Raw genomic sequence first — 22,380 nt, 5'->3', positions numbered from 1 at the left:
TACCTATAATGGAATTAAAAAGGCCCTTGGTCCATCTTGTAAAAAGACTGCAAACCTGAAAGTGAAAGATGGTACCATATTAACTGACACTCAAAAATTACTTGACCGATGGACTGAGCATTACAAAGACCTCTACTCAAAGGATGTCATTATCTGTGACACTGCCTTAGGGCAAGTCTACATGTACACTGCTACATCGGCTCAGCTGCACTGATGTAGCTGTGCATCTGGTGAAGATGCAGTATGCCGACAGGAGAGCGTCTCCTGCCGACATAGCGCTGGTGTGGACAGCGCAAAACTGGTTGCTTGGCGGTGTGTGTGTGTGAGAGTGTTTCACATCCCTGAGAAACATAAGTTATGTTGACTTAGGCTGGAGTGTAGACTTGCCTTTAGCTGCCATTCCCCAGTGTAGGTCTGGCACCTTGATGACGCTTTCACCAAAGCGGTAATCACCAGCTTCCAACAATGTAGGAGCTGGACCAAATACCAACTCTTGAAGATGTAGAGAAGGCTATCAAAGAGATTACACCTGGGAAAGCAACAGGCAATGATCAGATCCCCCGCTGCCTTTAGGAGCTCTGGAGGTAGGAAGGTTGCAAGTCACATCTACGTGCTTCTCTGCGCCTGTTGGGAAGAAAGCCATATACCCAGGATCTATTAGTAGATGTTTTCTGTGTTTACATGTATATTGTTAGAGGTTAACAATGTAACCAAACAGTTCCTGTCTATAGCTGTATTCTGTTAATTCAGAGATCAAAAGCAGATGTTAACATTTAAATGTACTGATATCACTGTCTTAATTTCTCTTTGAAGTGTACAGCAAATCACCTGCATATTGTGGGAAATACACATTGTCTTATGTTAATCCATGTAATCAATTACCAGTGATGCTTGTAGTAAGAGGAGGCCCTAAGATATAAACCTTGGTATCAGAGGCCTGGTATGAGGCCTGAGGCCTAAACTAAAGTAATGGTCAAGACTTTGCTAACATAAAGCAAAGTTAAGCTGTGAGCCAGAGGCAGGCCCTGCTCACAGAAGCAAGGAAAGGGCTGATGCTGCAAGAAGATTATTACCTTTTAGGTACGTAACACTAGATATCAGAACATTCACATACTTGCACATTCCACACAGATAACAAAGAACAGGCTGGCCAATCCCAATGACAGGGGCAAAAGGGTAATATGATGGATAGAGTTGTTTTGATTGAACCAACATGTAGAAGGTGAGAGGCGGCACCTTAATACGTAGAGGGGTTGTACCGTGCTACGTAGAAAGGTTGCACCTCAATACGTCAGGTGTGATGTGTAACTTGTTTGTATCTGTGTATAAGAATGCATTCCTAGGGCGGTGTCTTTGTCCGGCCGAGGGGGCAGTGGAAAGTCCCGCCACTGACTGAGCCGGGTCCATTGCCAAGAGGCACTTTCTCGTAGTATGCCCTGAATTAGGCTAAGAAACCTACAGGGAACTGCCATTGTGTCCGAGGTCGCAATAAACTTAGTCGACGTGACTTTGCATCTTACTGGACTCTGTGGTTATTGGGGGTTCTCATTGGGTCTGCTGTGTCAGCTATCTGCGCAGAGCTGGGACAGCACACAGAGGGAACACGCACGCAGCCGAGTGATATCAACATTGGAGAGAGCAGAGCACCATACCGGTACACTTGACAACAATGTTTAGGAAATAGGTAACTTCAAAAGCCTACGGTTCACCTAAGGACTGGTGCTGTCAAGAGGCTGCAAACACCTCTATAAAAACCTCATGTGACCTGATTCTTTCATCTCAGATCTGCTTACGCTTTATTTGGGGGAAATTTGAGCCATAAAACAGATCTCCAGTCCCATCTGGAGTTTCTGTTTCAGATGGGAAAATTCAATATCTTCCATTGGTTGCAGTGTTGTTGTAGTCATATTGATCCCAGGATGTGAGATACAAGGCAGGTGAGGTATCTTTTATTGGAGCAACTTCATTTAGATACCATTAAGATGTCTGTCTTCTTTCTGTTTAATGAAGCAAATAAGTTCTGATCATAAAGAAGATTCAGCCAATCCCTCATTAACTCAATATGCTAGGTCTTCACATGACACTACATCAGCCATCTCCATGCATCAGTCTTGGATTTCCACTTCCTCAAAACCACTGTCGCAGAACTTGATCTTGCAAGGTGCTAAGAAACTGCAGGTCTGACTGATTTAAATGGGACCAAGCCTTAGCCAGCAATGATTATGTTTTTAGCTGCATTTTTAAGTGTAGAAAAAAGTATTAAGTAAGAACAACTAGACAAAGATGTTTGTTTATACTCCTATATTTTATGTATTACCATAATACACCTCTGACCAGAATACCTTAATTCTGTGATATGTCCATTAATAATAATTGGGATATCTCCTTATCTATCACCCCTCTAGAAAATAGCATCATCCCTCAACTCACATGTATTCCAGAGTCCAATCACTTATTTGCGTTATTTTGAACTACATCGATTTCATTTTTAGTCTCAGATTACCTTCAAGTAATAGCTAAGATCCTGAACAATTTTTTCACTGAACTTTTTATTAAATTCATCATCTGATCTTGTTCTAAGAGACTGATAGGCTGTCTAACTTTGGCAATGATTATTCCAGTATCATAGAGTAAGCCTGTGCTCCCAGTCAGGGTATTAGATAGGAATTGTGTTGCTGGAGAAGACTGTAGTGCCTTTTCTGCAATTCTGACAAGGCAGATTTTTAATCAATGTGTGAAACATTACTAGCAAAATAAAATCAATCATGTTGCAGATATGTATCACTATTATGATTTAAGAAATGAGTACAAGTGTTGAAATTATACTTATATCAGCACTCCACAAGTTAGTATACTCAATTTACCAACTGAACCACTCAACATATATTTGTTCAAAATAAACATGATGAAAAATGAACCTGATGGAACTTTTATTGCACAACTGACACTAATCTTGCATGATGACAACATTATGATTTGTTCTGCCAACAAGAACCATTCCAAAGGAGATTTAGGGAAACAGGAATGACCAAAATTTATAAACCACAAGTAATTATCTTTGGCTGAGGATTTCACAAGTCTCTAAAGCCCCAGGGATCCTAGTCAGGATTTCGATGTTCAGTGTATAAACAGTCAATTTTAAAATAACACTAATGAAAACAGATGGTTATCACATTCAAATATTAAATGTTTGCTTCAAGGAGGCATTTGATTTAACAGCAGCAATGTTTTCTGCCATTATTTAGTCAAAGATGGCCCCATGAGCCACATTAACAGCGCAGACTTTGAGGCCACCAAAGAGGAATATTAGCTTTTGTTTACAAAAGAAAGTTTCTAGTGAATACAGCCTTAAAAATGTAAACCAATGCAAGTTAATTATAAGGACTTAAGGAACAAGTAGCTGGACTATTTCTGCAGTAGAAGGGTGGGGAAGTCCAAAACGTCACCCACTCCACAAACAGCCACCATACATAATGTGAGTCAGTTATGTTTAGAGTAGATTCCAAAGAGTCTTCCCATTAACTCTCCCAAAAATGTTTAGCCTGACCTTGTGATTGCAGCTGTGATCCTGGTGGATCTGCTATGTCTGTGGAGTGGGAATTTGGTGAAATGCCGTTTTGCAGTCCCTCCCTCCAAAACAAAAAAAATGCTAAGGTTAGCTTTGCTTATTAAAATGTTCAGCCCTCTCAGACTCCGGGAGTAAACTGGCTGCTAGACGGCTGCCACACACAGGTATACTTTTTTTCCACTGCTGCAGTTGCAGCAATTGGTGCAAGGAGAACTCTGCTTCTACCTTCCCCACCATTGCTGTTTGGAGCACATGGGGATACATCACTTAATCCCCGTGCCCTTCTTCAGCCACTTGAATATCATATGAGGAGGAAAAAGAAAAGAGGAAGGCCAAAATACCAACTGCAACACTGAATGGAAGTTCTGCAGCTCATGGAGTCCACTTTTCTCTGCCAGTGTTGCCTGGCTGCCCAGCCTCACCTTGAAATTTAGGCGAGACTGGGAGCCTTGATCCCAGTTCTGTCTCACAGGCAGAGGCTATTAGCACCTCTGTCATTGCTGCTGCTCTGCCGAGCCACCATGAGAAGCCTTCCTTGGGTGTTGAGGTGGATAGAGCATGGTGAGTTGAGAAGGACGGGGCAGAAGAACTGGTGGATTTGGGGTGAGGTATGGGATTGGGAATAGATATAAGTAACTAAAGCCACCATTTAAAAAGTTAGCAGTTGGCAAAAGTTACCACATTATTATATTAGAAGTGCCACAGTGTTTTCCTATACTTAGGCTTGGAGATACAGATGGTAACTTTGTGGCAATGGTTAGTACATGTTAAATTGTTATAGGTGCTGCTGAAGTTGCAATACTCCTGAGAATAACTCAGAGGGCAGCAAAGAACCGTTTCTCTTGAAGTTATACAGTGCTGGTCACCATCCTTTTAGTGCTTGGAAAGGAGTGGACAGTATTTTACACAGCCATGTAGGAAATAGGAACATGCCAGCACCTCATATGGGATGTATAACTTGTTTCCTTTGCCAATTTCCTACACATGGTTTAACACCACTGAAATGTGGATGCAGTATTTAAGAGAAAATCTTTTGCTTAATTAAGAGCTATGCCAAACCAATGCAAGAAAATATCCACTTAGAACATTAGGGATGAAATCCTGGCCCCTTTGAAGGCAATTGCAAAACTCCCATTGACAGAGCCAGGATTTCACACTAGAACATTATCCTGAACACTAGGTTCAGCGGTAATTCTCAATGGAACTAAGCTGGGAACAGAAGTAACAGTGCCATCTTCAGTAGTTGAAAAGTGAAAACTTAGAGAGAGCAGTAGGCCTTAAAATAAACAACCTGAATAATACAATATGCTAGAAAAATAATAGGGTGGTTAAATTTCATGAGTGTAGGACAAAGAAATACAAATGTTTATTCCATAACATTGAAATATAGGAAAAAAGTATGTTCAGCTATATAAGCTAAACTACAGCTGTAACTCTTACACTTTAAAAATAAAATTAAAAGCCAGGTATGTTGCATAACTATTGTTATACAGTAACTTAAAATTACGTGTATCATTTACTGCAATACATGGTATTTTTTATTATCAAGGCACTGGATTTTTATTAGTATTTGTACATTGTGTGTGTGAATTTTAAATAAATTTAAGTAAGCAACAGGGAACATTTACATAGGTTTCTTCAGAAGTGATCCATATATGGTATACTACAGGTACAAAATCCTGGAAGAATGCAGGACCCACAGGCGTACAAGATAGGTAGTTCTCTTGTGTAGTTTTGGGTTTATTTGTATTGGTATACTTGGGATAAAACTATGGAATTGGAATAAAACCAAGCAAAGGGAAATTTAGGTTGAACATTGGGAAAAATTCTAAAAGTAATCTGTTAGACTGAGGAATAGTCTCCCAGAAGAAACAAGGAGCACCAAGACAGACATTTATAAATAGTGTGATACCTTCTTTCAACACCGTGATCCACTGTTAACATCAACTTTGCCAAATAGTAACAGAACTGTGGATCCCTACAGAACAATTTCCCAGTGGAGGAGAAATCAATGACATGGAGTCTTACATTTGAAATATACCCACTTGCTTTATTTGCATCTGCACACTAGTCTTGTAACAGGTAATTACAAACAGCATGCAGGCAATCAATCCCTTCTTCCAGAAATCTCAGCCCAACCCCACTCAGCTTCCCAAGAAGCTAGTCTATCTCAGGAAATGCCTCCACCTATAAAGAATAAAGCAGCGTGAATTCTCCATTGTCTGCTACAGTATCTCTCAAAGGACTACTGCACTGGAACACCAGCACAACAGTACTTATTTAAAGACGCACTCATTTACATAAACATTTCTTACACTATGTGTAACAGCACCACCTAGTGACTGCTACCATAACATGATGCAAGCATATGCAACATTATGACGTAGTGCCACTGCAAGTGGACTAAAACTAGTGATTCCCCCCCCCTTTTTTTTTTTAAATCAAAGTGTGTATTAAAACTCATTGCTTCAAAATTGTATGCTACTTAACTGGACCTTTGCACATACTGTATGAAGTTAACATATTTCCATTTTACATTACAACATGCCATTGTGTACATCAGGGATCGGCAACCTTTGGCACACGGCTTGCCAGGTAAGCCCCCCTGGCGGGCTGGGCCGGTTTGTTTACCTGCCGCGTCCGCAGGTTCGGCCGATCGTGGCTCCCACTGGCTGCAGTTCACCGTCCCAGGCCAATAGGAGCTGCGGGAAGTGGTGCAGGCCGAGGGATGTGCTGGCTGCCACTTCCCACCACCCCCATTGGCCTGGGACAGCGAACCGTGGCCAGTGGGAGCCACGATCGGCCGAACCTGGGGACGCGTCAGGTAAACAAATCGGCCTCGCCCTGACAAGCCACGTGCCAAAGGTTGCCGATCTCTATGTAACAGTAATAGACTGTCAGACTTCCCAAAACACTCACTCATTCTTAACAAGAATTTACTGGGATGCCTGGTGAAACTGGATGGAGTTTGCCCTGTACCATTCTCAGCTACCTGACCAGGAAAGGTAACTAGAAAACCTGCAAAAGCTAATAAATACAGTAACTCCTCATTTAACATTGTAGTTATGTTCCTGAAAAATGCAACTTTAAGCAAATCCAATTTCCCCATAAGAATTAATGTAAATGGGGGAGGGGCGGGGGCCCCTAGGTTCCAGGGAAATTTTTTTCACCAGACAAGAGATTTTTTTATATATATAGTGTGTGTGTGTACACATATACATTACACACACATACATACACACACACACTATAAGTTTTAAACAAACAATTTAATACTGTACACAGCAATGTTGATTGTGAACCCTGGTTGAGGTGGTGGAGTCAGAGTGTGGAATATTTCCCAGGGAATGCCTTAGTGCTGAATGATGAATTAGTACTCGGCTGAGCCCTCAAGGGTTAACACATTGTTAATGTAGTTTCACACTCTACAAGGTAGCACAAATGGAGGGAGGGGAGGCAGCACGGCAGACAGAGAGAGACACCCTGTGTGAGAGAGAAAGAGAGAGATGCACATTCCCCCCTTAAGTACGCTGACACCGCTCTAAGTACATTGCTCTTTTAAATAGATTAGTAAATTGAGACAGTAGCTGCTGCTAGCAAGCTCCCTCTGTCCTGAGCCCTTTCATGTCCCCCCACCCCCAGCTCTATGGAGATGGGGTAAGCAGAAGCAGGGGGACACCCGGACATTAGCACTCCTCTGCTCCCCCCTCCCTCCCCACACAGCAAGCAGGAGGCTCCCGGGAGCAGCTCTAAGGCAGAGGGCAGGAGCAGCACATGGCAGCGGGGGGAAGAGACAGCTGAACTGCCAGCAACTGATGGCCTGCTGGGTGGCTGCTGCACAGGGAACTTAGGGGAGTGGGGAGCTGATGAGGGGGCTGCCAATCCACCCTGGTTCCAAGCCCCCACCAGCTAGCTCCAATGGGCTGCTCTTCCTGCAAGCAGTGGACAAAGCAGGCAGCTGCTAAACAATGTTATAAGGGAGCATTGCACAACTTTAAATGAGCATGTTCTCTAACTGATACGCAACGAAACAATGTTAACTGGGACAACTTTAAGTAAGGAGTTAATGTAGTAGCTTCTGACAGCTGACAGATAATATCCAAATTCCCAAACTGACCCAATCACTATTGCCAACAAACAGCTGAAAACTATTAACATTAGGAGTATCCCATGACTCTCAGTTCAAGAGGCAGTATATTCCCCACCACCACTGCCTTAGAGCCTTTAAAAAAAAAAAAAAAAAAAAGACATTTCAGACAATCTGCTAGCATATTCTCAAACTGCACTATGTTATAAGAGGCTTTGATATGGACATATTCAGAGACAAACAGTCATTCCTTTAAACAGCAATATTTTTTCAGGCAGCTAACCAAGTGCACATATCTGCTCTAATTCAAATGCTGCTTAATGAAATGGACCAAATGGGCTTTTTACATTTTTATTTCCAATTGATCAATTGGTAAGTAGTTTGTTCCAGAATATTATGAGCAGACTAGTAAACCATTTGCTAAATTAAGACTCAACCATGTTTCCATTAAAATCAGTGTCAATTTTTTGCCATTGACTTCAGTGAGAGAAGTCTGCTGAAATAATGAACTTAGATCTTAAAAACTGTTCTCTTACAACAGAAAATTTGATTATAACCCAATTTCTATTTTGCGGGTAACATAAACAGACGTATATAAATCAGAAACTGTTCAACATAACATATATTCAGAATAACACCTGAACAAGAAGCCTGGTTTTCCAAAGGTCCACACAGCTAGCAGCCACACTGCTATCCTTGGGACCTTCTAGATCAGGGATCGGCAACCTTTGGCACGCAGCTAGCCAAAGTATGCCCCCTGGCGGTCCAGTTTGTTTACCTGCCGCATCCGCAGGTTCAGCTGATCATGGCTCCCACTGGCTGTGGTTCACCGCTCCAGGCCAATAGGGGCTGTGAGAAGTGGTGGCCAACACATCCCTTGGCCCGCACCGCTTCCCGCCACCCCCATTGGCCTGGAGCAGCGAACCGCGGCCAGTGGGAGCTGCGATTGGCTGAACCTGCAGACGTGGCAGGTAAACAAACCAGCCCGGTAGGGGGCTTACCCTGGCGAGCCGTGTGCCAATGATTGCCGATACCCTGTTCTAGATGCTTAGGCTTTTTGAGATCAGGCCTCTCGCTTAGATGCCTAAATAAAGATTTAATTCTTTAGAAACCCATTTTTGAAAATCTTACCTAGGAGGGAAATGTAGAACTGGACAGTAAGAAGACTCATTAAAAAAGGTGGGGGAATGGAACTAGTTATTCTGAAATTCAGAAGTAGTTTCTTTTAAAGTGTCTTTAATAAGAAAAATAAGGGAAGATTGACAGGAAGTAAGAACTTCCAAAACGTAAAATTTTTATAAGGAACAGGTAAGGGAATATAAACCAGTGGGTCTAGAGAACACACATCCAGGAGTACACTCATTAGCCAATAGCCTAATTGAATCATTGACTGTTTTTTAAAGAAGTCCTAGAGAACAAAGGATTTTTCAAAAGACTGAAGAGGAAGTGGTGTCAATCTTCTAAGGATAGAAAGTGATCCTAGAAGTTACCCTCCACAAAGTTTTACCTCAATCCCTCAAAGTAACCTGAAACATACTTAGAACATAATAAAAATCTGAATTTCCAGACCATTAGTGTCAAAAATACTAAGTAGATTAGCTTCCTTAAGAACAAATCTTCCCAGACATAATTGCTTTTTTATTTAAGAGAATGTGTGGTAGCAACACAGATTTCACTATTTTGCTTTTAGTAAAGTATGTGGTAGATCTCCTGACATCTGACTCAAAATTAAATGAAATTGATTAGGATACACATTACCACATGGATGGAAAATGGCTGAAGGACTGTAAATGAAAGGTAATAACAGGCAGTTCAAGCCCCCCCCCCCCCCTGCCTGAGGAGAAGGATTTGAACAGGAATTGCCACTGCTCAGGTGAGTGCTTTAACCACAAGACTGTAGCGTCATTCTCACTCTCTGTAGCCTATTTAATTATTAAATGATTTAATTGAAATAGAACAACTTCAGTAGGAAAGACTGAAAGGGACCCACATCAGAATATGCTACAATCCAGTAATTAAAGCACTGCCGATCTCAGTTTAAATTCCTTCTTTTCATCAGCAAAGTACCTTTATGGATCTGGGTCCTACTAGCTGAAGTTACAGTGGATAACTAGAAGAACTCTGCACTCCTATGCAAAAGATTAGAAACAGTCCTTCATATTAGTATCAGGAAGGAGAAATTAAAGAGAACTAGAATGGTTAGAATATATGAGCAGAAAAGTTTATCAAATTTTGAGGATAAAATACAAACTAGTACTTCTGAAGAAAAATAATCCAGAAGTCATTCAAGCAGCAGGAGAAACCTGGAAAGAGGAAAGCTAGAAAAAAAAAGCCAGGAGCGATTTCAAATCTATAACTATGTTTTCACAATGCAATTTAGAAAGAAAGGCAATGCAATTTTGGGGATCTTGACTAACACCAAATGGAGCCATATTTTTGCTTTGGCCATGACTGGATGAAACTGGGACATGCACAGGAGCAAGTGGGCAGAAGGGTAATCTAGGCCTTAATGCGTATGCTATTTTGAAAAATATCCTCACTGTCCAACAAAAGTTTGCAAGTGTGGTAGTGCTGTGAAGACGGAACATTGTTTACTTTCTTTACAACAGCAACGTTTCTCTTCCTCCACCCAACCACATTTCTTTCAATACTCTTTGACTTCCTGTTTCTTGCATAAAACTGATATTCCCTGCCCACCCCTACAAAACGTTAAAGTCAGACAAGAGTTGAGCAATGCTAATGTGGTCTTTTATTCAAGTCCAGTTAAATAATAATAATAATAAATCTTTAAATGCAGATGCTGTTCATTTAGGTCTCCTATGCCTCCCCCTTTTCCAGAGGTGCTTTCTTTCTTAGTAGCCGAGGGGGGGGGGGTGAGAGAGGAGGGTGTGTTCGACCCCTGCTCTGCCTCATGCCCCACCCCCACTCCATGCTTCCCCCAAGCTCCCACCTTTCTGTCCCCCCCACTCCTACTCCTCCCTTCAAGCACCTCCTGCACACCCCTGAACAGCTGATCACAGTGGGCAGGAGGCACCTAGAGGGAGGGGGAGGCACTGGTTGGTGGGGCCCACCAGCGGGTGTGAGGCATGGGTGGGGGAGGGAAAGAAGCTGATTGGGGGTGCTGTTGGTAGGTGCGGCCCACCCACTATTTTTTTCCCCATGGGTGCTCCAGCCCCGCAGCACCCACAGCATCTGTGCCTATATCATTTTCCAAGCTCACATTGGAAATGCACTATGTATTTATTTCTCAGTGGTGTAAATAATCCTTGTAGTCTTTGTAATTTAGCTTTGAATTCCATTTCCCTAATCATTTCAGCGTGTGATTAGCAAGATAAACAGATGGAAGAATTTGGCAAGTTTTACCTAATTCAGTATGGAAAGAAGTTTAGTTAGAAGACTACCTCTCTTGTTCTATTAATTAAAAAAAAAAAAAAAAAGTGTTTGTGTCCCAAGGGAGTCAGGATAGACTTTCATGCAACAAATTTAAATAACCACTGTCATGAACAAATATAGACCAATTTAAAATTCGTTATCCAAATATTTAATAACTTAGTTTGTAAACATACAAAAATATGCATGGTACAGAAATCTGTATTAAAATGGAAAGTAATATTAAAGACAAGATGGGATTCCTTATTTTGCTACAAATCTGGTTCCACAGACACAATAGTAAAAAGTTGCTTTTGTCTAACTTGCCAGTATCACTATTCCATACAATTCCATTTCTAAAACAATTTTAATTAAGTATTTAATTGTTCCATTGTTTAATGCTGTAGTTCTTACAGATGACTGAATAAAACATCTGGAATATGCCTCAATAGCCAACTCTCAATCACCATCTATTTAAAACAATATAAATCAAAAAGGCATTCGCTGAGATTTATCAGAACAGTCATACCAAACACAGGCTTCCGGGGTTCTTCCAGCAAGTTTCAATACCCTGGCATGCAGGGACGTTTCACAAAGTATTCATTAATGTTTCTGGCATTACGGTCTCAGGTTGCCATAACGTGACAGTTTTAGACTCAGACTTTAAGGTCCGAAGGGACAATCATGATCATCTAGTCTGACCTGCACATTGCAGGCACAGAACTTCATCCACCCACTCCTGAAATATAACCTCTAAACTCTGGCTGAGTAAGGGTATGTCTACACTACCCGCTGGATCTATCTATCAGGGAATCGATGCATCACGTTCAGCTGACACGATACATCGATCTCAAACGCGCTCCCCGTCGACTCTGGAACTCCACCAGGGTGAGAGGCGGAAGCAGAGTCGACGGGGGAGTGGCGGCCATCGATCCCGCACCGCGAGGATGCGAAGTAAGTCTACCTAAGTCGATCTAAGATATGTTGACTTCAGCTACGCTATTCTCGTAGCTGAAGTTGCATATCTTGGATCAATCCCCCCTCCCCTAAAGTGTAGACCAAGACTTACTGAAGTCTTCAAATCATGGTTTAAAGACTTCAAGTTATAGATAATTCACTAGTTTAAACCTGCAAGTGACCCATGGCCCATGCTGCAGAGGAAAGTGAAAAAACCCCAGGGTCTGTGTCAATCTGACCCAGGGGAAAATTCCTTTCCAACCCCAAATATGGCGATCAGTTAGACCCTGCATTTGTAGGCAAGACCCACCAGTCAGATACCTGGGAAAGAATTCTCTGTAATAACTCAGAGCCCTCGCCATCTAGTGTCCCAAATTCAGCTGTTGGGGATTTTTGCTACTGGCAGTCGCCGATGGGCCACATGTCATTGTGGGCAACCTTATCATCCCATCACCTCCATAAACTTATCAAGCTCAGCCTTGAAGCCTGTTAGTTTTGCCCCCACTGCTCTTCTTGGAAGGCTATTCCAGAGGCTAGTCCTCTGATGGTTAGAAACCTTCACCTAATTTTGAGCCTAAAGTTGTTGGCCAGTTTATATCCATTTGTTCTTGTGTCAACATTGGCTAAATAACTCCTCTCTCCCCCTGGTAATTATCCCTGCAATGTACTTACAGAGAGCAATCATATCTCCCCTCAGCCTTCTTTTGGTAAAGCTAAACAAGCCAATCTCTAAGTCTCCTCTCAAGGCAGGTTCTCCATTCCTCTGATCATCCTAATAGCCCTTCTCTGCATCTGTTCCAGTTTGAACTCATCTCTTTCTTAAACATGGGAGAACAGAATTGTGCATGGTATTCCCAATGATGTTTCACCAGTGCCTTGTATAATGGTACTAACACTTCCCTGTCTCTTCTGGAAATAGGGTTGCTGCAAATTGCTCCAACTGCACAGGTCTGCCACATCGTGAAGAGAAGTAAACAGAACTGGTAACCAAAACTCTCAATCTTCACTTAGAGAAGCTGCTATTAATGCTAGTTTAATGTTTCTGGACAAAAAGGCATCAATAACCGAAGTGTCTTTTCTCCACTCATGTTCCAATGTCAGCACAAACATTGTCAGCTATACAAAGTCTGACTAGAGTTTGTAACAGCAATTTAAGTATCAAGTGTCACCCCAAAATTTTGGGTTCAACCTTTTACTTGTGTTTTATTTTACTTTTCTGTCACCTATGCACATGTCTAAGAACAGTCCCCAAAACTCTTAAATGCAGTTACCTAAAAAATAAAATAGGTTCCAATTACAAACACCAATTTAGGCTCTTCTAGACGTCCTTCAATTGACCATGTGATGAGACTCTCTGTACCATCTCCCTGAATGCTCATAAAAAGTGGACTTTGTAGTATGCCCAGGCTGAGACACTCAGGTTCTGGCAGAATGAGGAAGGAAGTACATTCTAGAGGCCATACCCTCTCCCAGAGAATGTTCTGCAAGCAGCCTCCTCATTTTCAGATCAGTCAAGTGCCACTTGCGTATGCCTACTGATCTGAACTGCAGACAGTCCCTCAAGTAAGGTCCCAAACTATTTAGTTTTAAAAGGTTAAACCCATCATCTTTCAGTTCATCTGGAATCCAGTGCAACTCTGAGTATTGGTGCTATGCTCCCTGCATTATGCTCAAAGGAGCAGACACACTCTGCACAGCCTTGAGTTTGAATGGTTCCAGAGTGCACCCACAACAGAGTGCATTGCAATCATATTGTCCTGAGGTGACAAAAGGCAGAGATCAGGATAGCAAAAGCTGCATCAGAAAGAAGAGCTTGAACTCTTCTAGCCACTGCTACTTGATCTTCTAAAAGCAGCTCTTGTTCCAACCACCTTCGATATTGTGAAAGTAGGTCAAATGGTGGATGCAGCCCCTCTGTCAGTAGCACATAGATGACTGTTGCCAATTTTTTTCCCATTGCTTGCCTCAGCCTATTTTAATCTAGTCTAATCATCAAGACCAAGCCTGAGTCAGGTAACCCTCATCCATTCTGTTTTCATACAGGACTTATTTGCTCCACTGCACAAGTAAAGCATGATCTGATTTGAACACCATCAGCATACTTATGTCAGAATATTTTGTTTTCAGTATGTCTAATTCCAATTAGTTGTAATCTTCCATTTTAAATTATTCTGTTTATATGAAAACACTCAAAAATGGAAAGCTGAATTATTCCATATTTGAAGTTAACCCTCATTCTTGATCACAGATGGCCACTAAGTCAGAATTTTTCTGCTGACCAACAAGGACAACCAGTCTCTGGACAGACAGCAATGCAGTCCTGTGGACTCCTACCAGAGAAAGTACACCTCTACCTCGATATAGCGCTGTCCTCAGGAGCCAAAAAAAAAATAAAATCTTACCGCGTTATATCGAATTTGATTTGATCTGCCAGAGCGAGCAGCCCCGCTTCCCAGAGCACTACTTTACCACATTATATCCAAATTCGTGTTATATCGGATGGTGTTATATCGGGGTAGAGGTGTACTGAAGCTAAGAGACTGTCAGACTCTTAATATTGTCGTAAGTGATGTGTTTAGCTCAGGCTGACCTTTCTTGACTTCAAATTTCCAGTTCAGAATACCAAGTGATGCAACTGCATCAAGCTTCCAGTTTAATTAGGAAACAAAAATCAGAATAGTAAGTAAATGGCACAAGTTTAAAGTTGGATTTACTATAGAACATACATAAGCAACAAAATAATGTGCTATCAACTGTATCTATTTGCTATTTTTTGAACGCACGTTCACTTTTAAAATTTAAACTTACCTATAAATTCCGCTTAGTCAATGTTAACTTCCCTGCACAGAAGATTTTAGGTCTGTTTTACTAGAGATATTTACTGCAATAGGAGAGATGGTAAATCCAGATTTATGGAAATATTTCAGTGATACTAATCTTACATTGAAGTAACAATAATTTATTAATAGAATGATGGAATATGTTCTCCAGTAATTAACAAAAGGGAGTAAAAATTAGGCTTCCAACCTACTTGATATAACTGGAATTTATCAGTTTGGTGACAACTATTCTTCATGGCTAACAATATGCTTGCTGACTGTAATTTTATATACTCTACATAGCTAATGATATAATTGATTCCATGTGCACATCAACGACATGATTTTAGAGAAAAGTGTAAACATGGGGTTTACACTTCTTCCAGTAGTTTCCTCAGTTAGCATTTTCATGGGTGTTTCCACATTGCAGAGTTTATATACAGTACATAGCTTCTGCTGTTGAACAGTAGGAAAAGTTTGAGGTTGTGCCATGTCCTAGCACAATCTTCTGCCTGAATAGAGCTAAATAGACTTTTACTCAGATTGCCACCTTGGAAGAGTTTGTTCCTTCATATATTTAGAAGAAAAGTTACATAAAAAAAGCTTTCAGTGTGATCCAAAAAAAAAAAAAAAAAAGGAAGCTATTGGAAAATATACTGACAAAACCATGAGAATACATACCTTACTTAAACATTAACACAATTACTTGTGCAAGATAGGAAGGCTTATTAGGATCAAGTAAAGTGTGTCTTTGAAGTATTTAAACTGTTTCAAGAACAGCTGCCATTTCCTTGAAATGTCTGAAGAAGTCCTGAAAAAGAAGATGCAATATTAAACGGCACTTTAACAATTTGCATTGTAATTAAAGCCAACAACTTCTTCTTGGAATTTTTTCCCTATGTTTACAAGTAGCACCTAAGATTATAGTATCTGAAATATAAGAACTTTATTCCAGTTTGCTTTATGCATTAGTCAGCACTTTGTGTAAAGTCACTTTCACTATAGTCTAATGCTATATTTGTGTGGTTTTGTCTGATGCCTTTGGGAACAGGAGAGAAAAAAAATGGTTTTAAAAGTCGTAAGACCACAGAAATTGGCAGGAGTAGTACCTGAAAGTACTTTTATTCCCAGTTTGAAATAACCTAGATATTCAGTTGACAGTGTCCACTTCACAATACATTAAATAGTTTCCAATCTACAGAACTGAGAGACTAGTGGATCTAGAGTCAGAAAAATCACCAGTCATCCCTTGCTTTTTTAATACATTTTTCACTAATGGGTTTATCTATCATTAGGGTTGTAGAAGTTTAGTTTCAAAACAAAGGGGGAATGTAATGACCCTTCAACATAACTGAACTCTGATAGCTAAACAAAAGCCCTCACCACCACCCCCAACTTTGCAACTGTAAGCAAAGGAATTAAGGACCACCAATCATACAACTGGTGTGTGTGTGTGTGTGTGTGTGTGTGTGTTGGGGGGGAGAAAAATAGTATAATTGGACTGGTGTGCAAGTATGCTGTGACTGAACAGAAGATATAGCAATAGTAGAACACAGTGGGGCACCAGAGCTGGAACATTTGGGGGGGGGGGGGGAGGAGAGGAACGACCATATCATTACTGCTATTAAACCAAAATAAGACCATCCTTTAATGGCTATTACAGTAGGTCCTCAAATGCCAGCAAAAAAAAGGAGTGTTCAATATTTTATGTGAAGAGCCAAGATTTTTGCACCTTAGAGGAACAAAATCAACTTGACTAGTCATTTAAGAACAATAGGTAATAATTGGAGATATACCAATCTCCTGGAACTGGAAGGGACCTTGAAAGGTCATCGAGTCCAGCCCCCTGCCTTCACTAGCAGGACCAATTTTTGTCCCAGATCCCTAAGTGGCCCCCTCAAGGATTGAACTCACAATCCTGGGTTTAGCAGGCCAATGCTCAAACCACTGAGCTATCCCGCCCCCAATGTTTCAAGTATGACACCTGCCAATTTTTGTGGCTTTACAGCCACATTTTTTTACTACGTTACTTGGTTGTTGTGTGAAAGACTCACACAATCAAGCAAGAGAATATGACTGACTACCTGATTATATGGAGACCACAGTGAAACCAAAAACTACACACATACTATTGCCAAATACACAAAGTAAACAAATCAAGCAGACACCTTACCCCTTTGCCCCCCATCCTTGTCCCCCCCCCCCCCCATTTATAGCATTAGTAACAAAAACCAACACATCCCCCTACCTCAGAGTGAAGTGCTATTTTTAAATGGCATTGTTCTTAGTGATTTGTGCTACTTTTATGAATGTAAGCATGTAAAATGTAAGTTATATAATCACATTGAGAGGTCGCTGTTCAGCATTAGGAAGTCCCTTGCAGCAAGCTCAACCAAGTGGAAGTCTACTTTCACTTCTCCATGTTTATTGCATGGGCAAGGGAGAGCAGCAGGAGAAGAGACTTAATTAGCGGCTGCTGTCAGAAATGGTTCCAAAAGTTAGTGTACGTTCAGCTATGATGATTCAAGTGATTTGGAGATCCATGTTTGTTTTGAAGAAGTGCAACTCTTCTAGCAATTTAATTTTATTTTTTTATAATTAAATGACAATTCCACTTCATGAGGACTATGTACAAGTCAGTTATGTTTAAAATTGGGACCATCTCACCAGATTAAACTCTCTTAAAGAGCAGCTAATCCTCTGCCTCTTTAAGTATCATAAAAGAACCCAGAAAGCTCTTATTAGGCCCAAGACTAAAGAAATGCAAAACAATTTTTAAGGTTAAGGATTTATCATACACTAGGTCCTTACCCATTTGACTCTGGCCACTTTAGATGATCTCATAGAACCCTCCAAACTCCCAAACTGCTGGCACTAACTATTGCTCTAAGCATTAAGGATTTTTTTTCTGAAAGTTTCATTTTAGGCTTTAATTTAAATTTCAGTTTTTAAGGCTGAAGCAGTCCCACGGACCTCTTGAGCTTCAAAACACACTCAGTGATTGCAGGAGAGGCAGCTGGGTAGCAAACCACACAGATCATCAAGTGAGTTAACATACTAATAGATCTCGTAGTCTTTGGTTACAATTTTACTCATTGGAATGGGATAGTTTTGATAAGGGGAAAGCAATTTTAAACTTGGAATTCTTAAGTCAGAGTTCTTTTTAAATTAACAATGTTTGGGTTCAGTTGCTTAAGCAAATAGATTTTTAATCTGAACCATATGTAGACATCTCATCTTTCCATTGCCACATAAGTAATTAAATATCACAGAAATGTGCTGCCCTACATGTAAACATTTGCATTTCTATTAATAAAGCAGTGTTGTATGCAACTCTTTTTGAGAAGTACGAAACTGGATTACAAACCTGGAACTGTGGGATTGTCATTTCAAAAGACTTGCTCATTATCTGGCCCGAAGGCTCTGCCACTTTTAGTGTCATTGTAACGTAAGGGTACTTAAGAGACCTACAGCTGTCAGAGCTCACTGCCATTCCCAGTTTCCAGTGAATATCTATAATCTGCAGAAAAGAAAGAGCAATCAAACTGTTTTTAAACACTTCCAATCAATCCTACAGTCACTATACTATACTCAGGGTACACAGAGGTCTTCCAGGGGGTACATCAACTCATTTAAACAGTTACCTAGTTTTACAACAGGTTACATAAAAAGCACTAGCAAGTCAGTACAGTACAAACTAAAATTCATACAGACAATGATTTGTTTATACTGCTCTATATACTATACACCAATACACAAGTACAATGTTTTTGTAAATAAATCTTCTCCTTGGGTTGCCACCTTGACATAGTGGAGAAGCTTGCATATACGTAAGACCCTAAGAGCAATGGCGTTGGGAGTCCTGTACTCCTGGTAGGGTCACTCATTGCAGTAAGGTCAAAGGCAAGGTACCAGACAAAGTGCAGCCTAACTCAACACAACCCAGTATAAGACCTCAATGGCAGAACAGGCAGATGAAGCAGGATCACTTCTCAATGGCTGCAACAGAGAAGAAACCCCCAGTTGTCTCGGATTTCTTTGCCACCAGACACAGGTGCCTCTTCTGCCAAGATCTGTGTGGCTGTTGGTGCACAACGGCTCCCCCACATTAAAATACTCTCACACAGCATATGTTTCTGAAAGAAGTATTCTTAACTAACTCTAGACTACCTCCTAAATTCTTGATGAAGACATGAAGATTACAAAGAATATAGCCATAGCAAAAAGGTTTCATATAGGTATTAGTACAAGGTCTTGTGTCTCTCATCAGGGACTTAGGCGTGATGTTACCTTAATTTTCTTTATCAATTAAAGATGTGTGGGTAAAATCCTCCTGCCATGAAAAATGGCACTGGCAACAGAAAATCTGCATTAAGGAGGCAGAATTACTGATTTCTGTGCATGAAAGTCCATAACATGGACCATAGCAGTTTATATAAAGATCCCACATAAGTATTAACGTAAGAATTCATATCAGAATGTTTTGCATAAGTACATGAATGTCAGATTCTTATTGTGCTATACACTAATAACAAATGTTATTAAAACTCATGGAAGTTAAACTATTAGAGCTCCGTTTTAACTCGCCAACAACTGTGAGAAGCGAAGTTTGAACAGACTTTGTCACTTTTAATTGTATGAGAATCCAGACAACACTTTTTTGTAATTAAAAGTGTGAAGTGTGTTTAATGCCAGTCACTTCTTTCAAGGTATAACATATATTTTAATTAAAACCTATATACAACTTCAAGTAGAAATCTATTTATGTTGTCAGAATGAAAATGCAGTATTAATAGAAGTCTTCTAAACTTGTTGGAAAAAATATTTGAACCACCTAGCTCTACATGTTTCTTAAGCATTTGTAACTATTTATAGGTATTAAGGGGAAACTAATACAGTGAAACCCCGCTATAACGTGATGTTTGGGGTCCAAAAACTTTGATCGCGCTAAATGCGGGGTCGCAGTATAGTGGGGTTTGTCAGTGGTCTCCAACGCGGTGCATTGATGTGCGCCGCCTAGTGCCCAGCAGGGGAGAGGAGCTGCGGCTCCCCTCCTGCCGGGGACAGAGAACTCCGGGGCTGCGGACGCCGGTTCTCTCTGTCCCCGGCAGGCGGGGAGCCGCGCCTCATCTTGAAGCCGGAGAGAAGCCGCGGCCCCGGGCCTGCTGGGACAGAGAGCACCGGCGCCTGCAGCCCCGGAGTTCTCTGTCCCCGGCAGGCGGGGAGCCACGGCTTCTCTCCCCTGCCATGGTGTTGGGGATCATTGGTACAGTACTGTACTGTATTATACCTTAAAGGGGAGCCAACCTGTGATCGCGTTATATGCGATTTCGTGTTATTGCGAGGTTTGACTATTAGCCAGGTCTAATATCACAATGTGCAGGCATCCAACAGTCCATTAAATATATTATTTGCCACTTTTGCAGCAGTATCCGCCATGAAGTAGACATTTTTGGAAAGTTAATGCTATTGAATCAGAAGTCTAAGCTAGTTACCTGTCCCACTGTTGCCATATTTCTAGCATCTTCTGACATAATGATAAATTTACCCTGTTCATTCCATATATGGCGAATAACCTGAACGGCATGTTTTGGCAGCGTACTGATTGCATTACCCAGACCAGTGGAGAGTTCTTCTGCAGACAAGTTGTTTTTAGCCGCTGTGCTGTAGATAAATTTTAAACAAACAAAAATCTGTAGGTTTTTGTAAGAGTGATGTTCAAGAAATCCAGGTTTGTTTTTTTTAAAAATAGGCAAACATTTCCATTAGTTTTCTCTGTTCATGAATATTATTTTACATTGTAGTAATTGTGTAATGCAACCTACACACTCTTTTTGCAAAGGAGTTTACTTAATCTCCCCCAAAGTAAACTGTGCTAAGAATTTGCATGCAAGGTCCCCACAAGGGAGCAATTTCCTCTCATTTATGTATACCCCATATATTTTTAATATGCATAAATATTCTAAATGGAAAAAAAGATTTTTTGTTGCTGATTTATGAATTAAACAAACAAACAAGTTAATACAAGTTTTCAAACTCCTTTAGATCCTCTCACATACTTAAAGTCAAAATTTTCTGGCTCCTCCTCAGCCTTAATTTATACCCTTCCACCTTTTATGACCCCCCTCCCCTTTTTTTATTCTATAAAGAAAGAATAAAATGAAGAGAGATGTAGGGAGGATGGGTTCTTGCTTACCCGAATAAAAAGGAAACAACATTAATTATCTTTGCCAGGTCAGCAACATTCATTTCAACTCCAGCTGTTTGAAATCTCTAGAAATAGAATGGTTGAACACAAACAAATGTAAGTCTTAGAAACATTCTATAATTCACGTGACATGTAATATATGATGAATGTAAGTGATCTGCTTTTGGATGACCACTAATCATAAAACTTACCTGGCATAGTTCTACTGTATCTACACCTGGGCTCTGACCATGAAGATGCTGAATAATTCGCTCACACTACAAAAAAAAAAAAAGTTACATGAACAGCCAATCACTAGTGAAATTATTAAAATATCATGCTTTAAAAATATCTGTACAGAGGGTGTACACCTGAAGTTATGTGGTTTCAGTACACAGTGCCAAGTGAACAAGCTTATTGTGGCAATATACAAATAGTCTGCTACACCACTTTACATATATACTGAGTAAAGAGGAAAAGGATGTATTAAGTCAGTGGCGGCTGCTAAAACTACATTTAAATACCATCAAACCCACAAGAGTGAAAATACATGTTCAAAATTTTTAAACCACTAGCCTACCTGCTTTGCACTGCTTACAACACAGAGCTGTGACTAAGTGATACAATCCAGCACTAAGGGTGCATTTTTCATGATTTCATAGAAAACATGAAAGGGATTGTTTCTGTAGCTGTTCCTGTGTTCCTCAAAAGCGAAAATCAGTATTTTGTAAAAATATAAAATTGACTTAGTCTCACTAATCACTAGAGGATGGGTTCCACTTACGTAAAGGTGGGGGACATTGCAAATTTCCCTGATAGGATAATAGTACTCAAACAGCTAGTAACATAACCATTACTTCAAACATTTTACACTACACAAAAGCATAAGAAATAAATATAGAAATATTACTTACTAGCTCAGCAAATAGATCCTTAGGTATTAGTTTAATAATATCAGCAGTACTGCCAAAATCTAAAAAAATATAAACATTAGTAATTATCTGTGAGCCCTTAAAAAAAAATCCTCCCAGCTCATGGGAAGACTCTCAGGTCAGCCCCTCTGCACTGACAGTGTTTGCATTTTAAACAAGATCTTCAGTCAAAATACAGGAGTTTATCGCCAGATTTCTGCTTCAAGAACAAAAACTAACCCAATCAAAAAAACCTAATGACAGCATTAAAGGTAAAAATTAATAATAAATGAATCCATAGAAACATAGATTTTAAGGTCAGAAAGAACCATTATGATCTCTAGACTGACTTCCTGCATAACTCTCAGAACATTATCTGGTATATCTGCATTAAGCCAATACCTTGCATTTGAGCTACAGCACTTCTTCTTTTTCTTTTTTTTTTTTTAAAGTCAGTCCTGACTGAAAGACTGAGAATCTAC

At 40.4% G+C, this 22,380-nt stretch overlaps 1 protein-coding gene across 3 annotated transcripts in view; it reads right to left on the bottom strand.

The window, feature by feature from the left end:
- The window catches only part of COMMD6 (COMM domain containing 6), a 49,649-nt gene that overhangs the window by 26,752 nt on the left and 517 nt on the right, over positions 1-22,380 (bottom strand). Inside the window, exons 2-8 of one of the 3 annotated variants that reach the window (XR_006578404.1) lie at positions 21,902-21,960; positions 21,200-21,265; positions 20,997-21,073; positions 20,296-20,464; positions 18,168-18,320; positions 15,482-15,611; positions 1,849-1,997 (exon numbers count right to left, since the gene is read on the bottom strand). Coding sequence is in view for 1 of the 3 variants with exons in the window: in XM_045011466.1 (XP_044867401.1) it covers positions 15,561-15,611; positions 18,168-18,320; positions 20,296-20,464; positions 20,997-21,073; positions 21,200-21,265; positions 21,902-21,960 (575 nt within the window). In the remaining 2 variants the exon portion in view is untranslated. Of the gene's footprint in view, positions 1-1,848; positions 1,998-11,180; positions 15,612-18,167; positions 18,321-20,295; positions 20,465-20,996; positions 21,074-21,199; positions 21,266-21,901; positions 21,961-22,380 lie in introns of those variants that run through there. The other 2 variants (XR_006578405.1, XM_045011466.1) reach the window with 2 other exon arrangements.

Source organism: Mauremys mutica, chromosome 1, assembly GCF_020497125.1.
Source record: "Mauremys mutica isolate MM-2020 ecotype Southern chromosome 1, ASM2049712v1, whole genome shotgun sequence".
Lineage (NCBI taxonomy): Eukaryota > Metazoa > Chordata > Testudines > Geoemydidae > Mauremys > Mauremys mutica.
The sequence above is the reverse complement of the archived record's forward strand: the minus strand, read 5'-3'. Positions and strand labels throughout refer to the sequence as shown.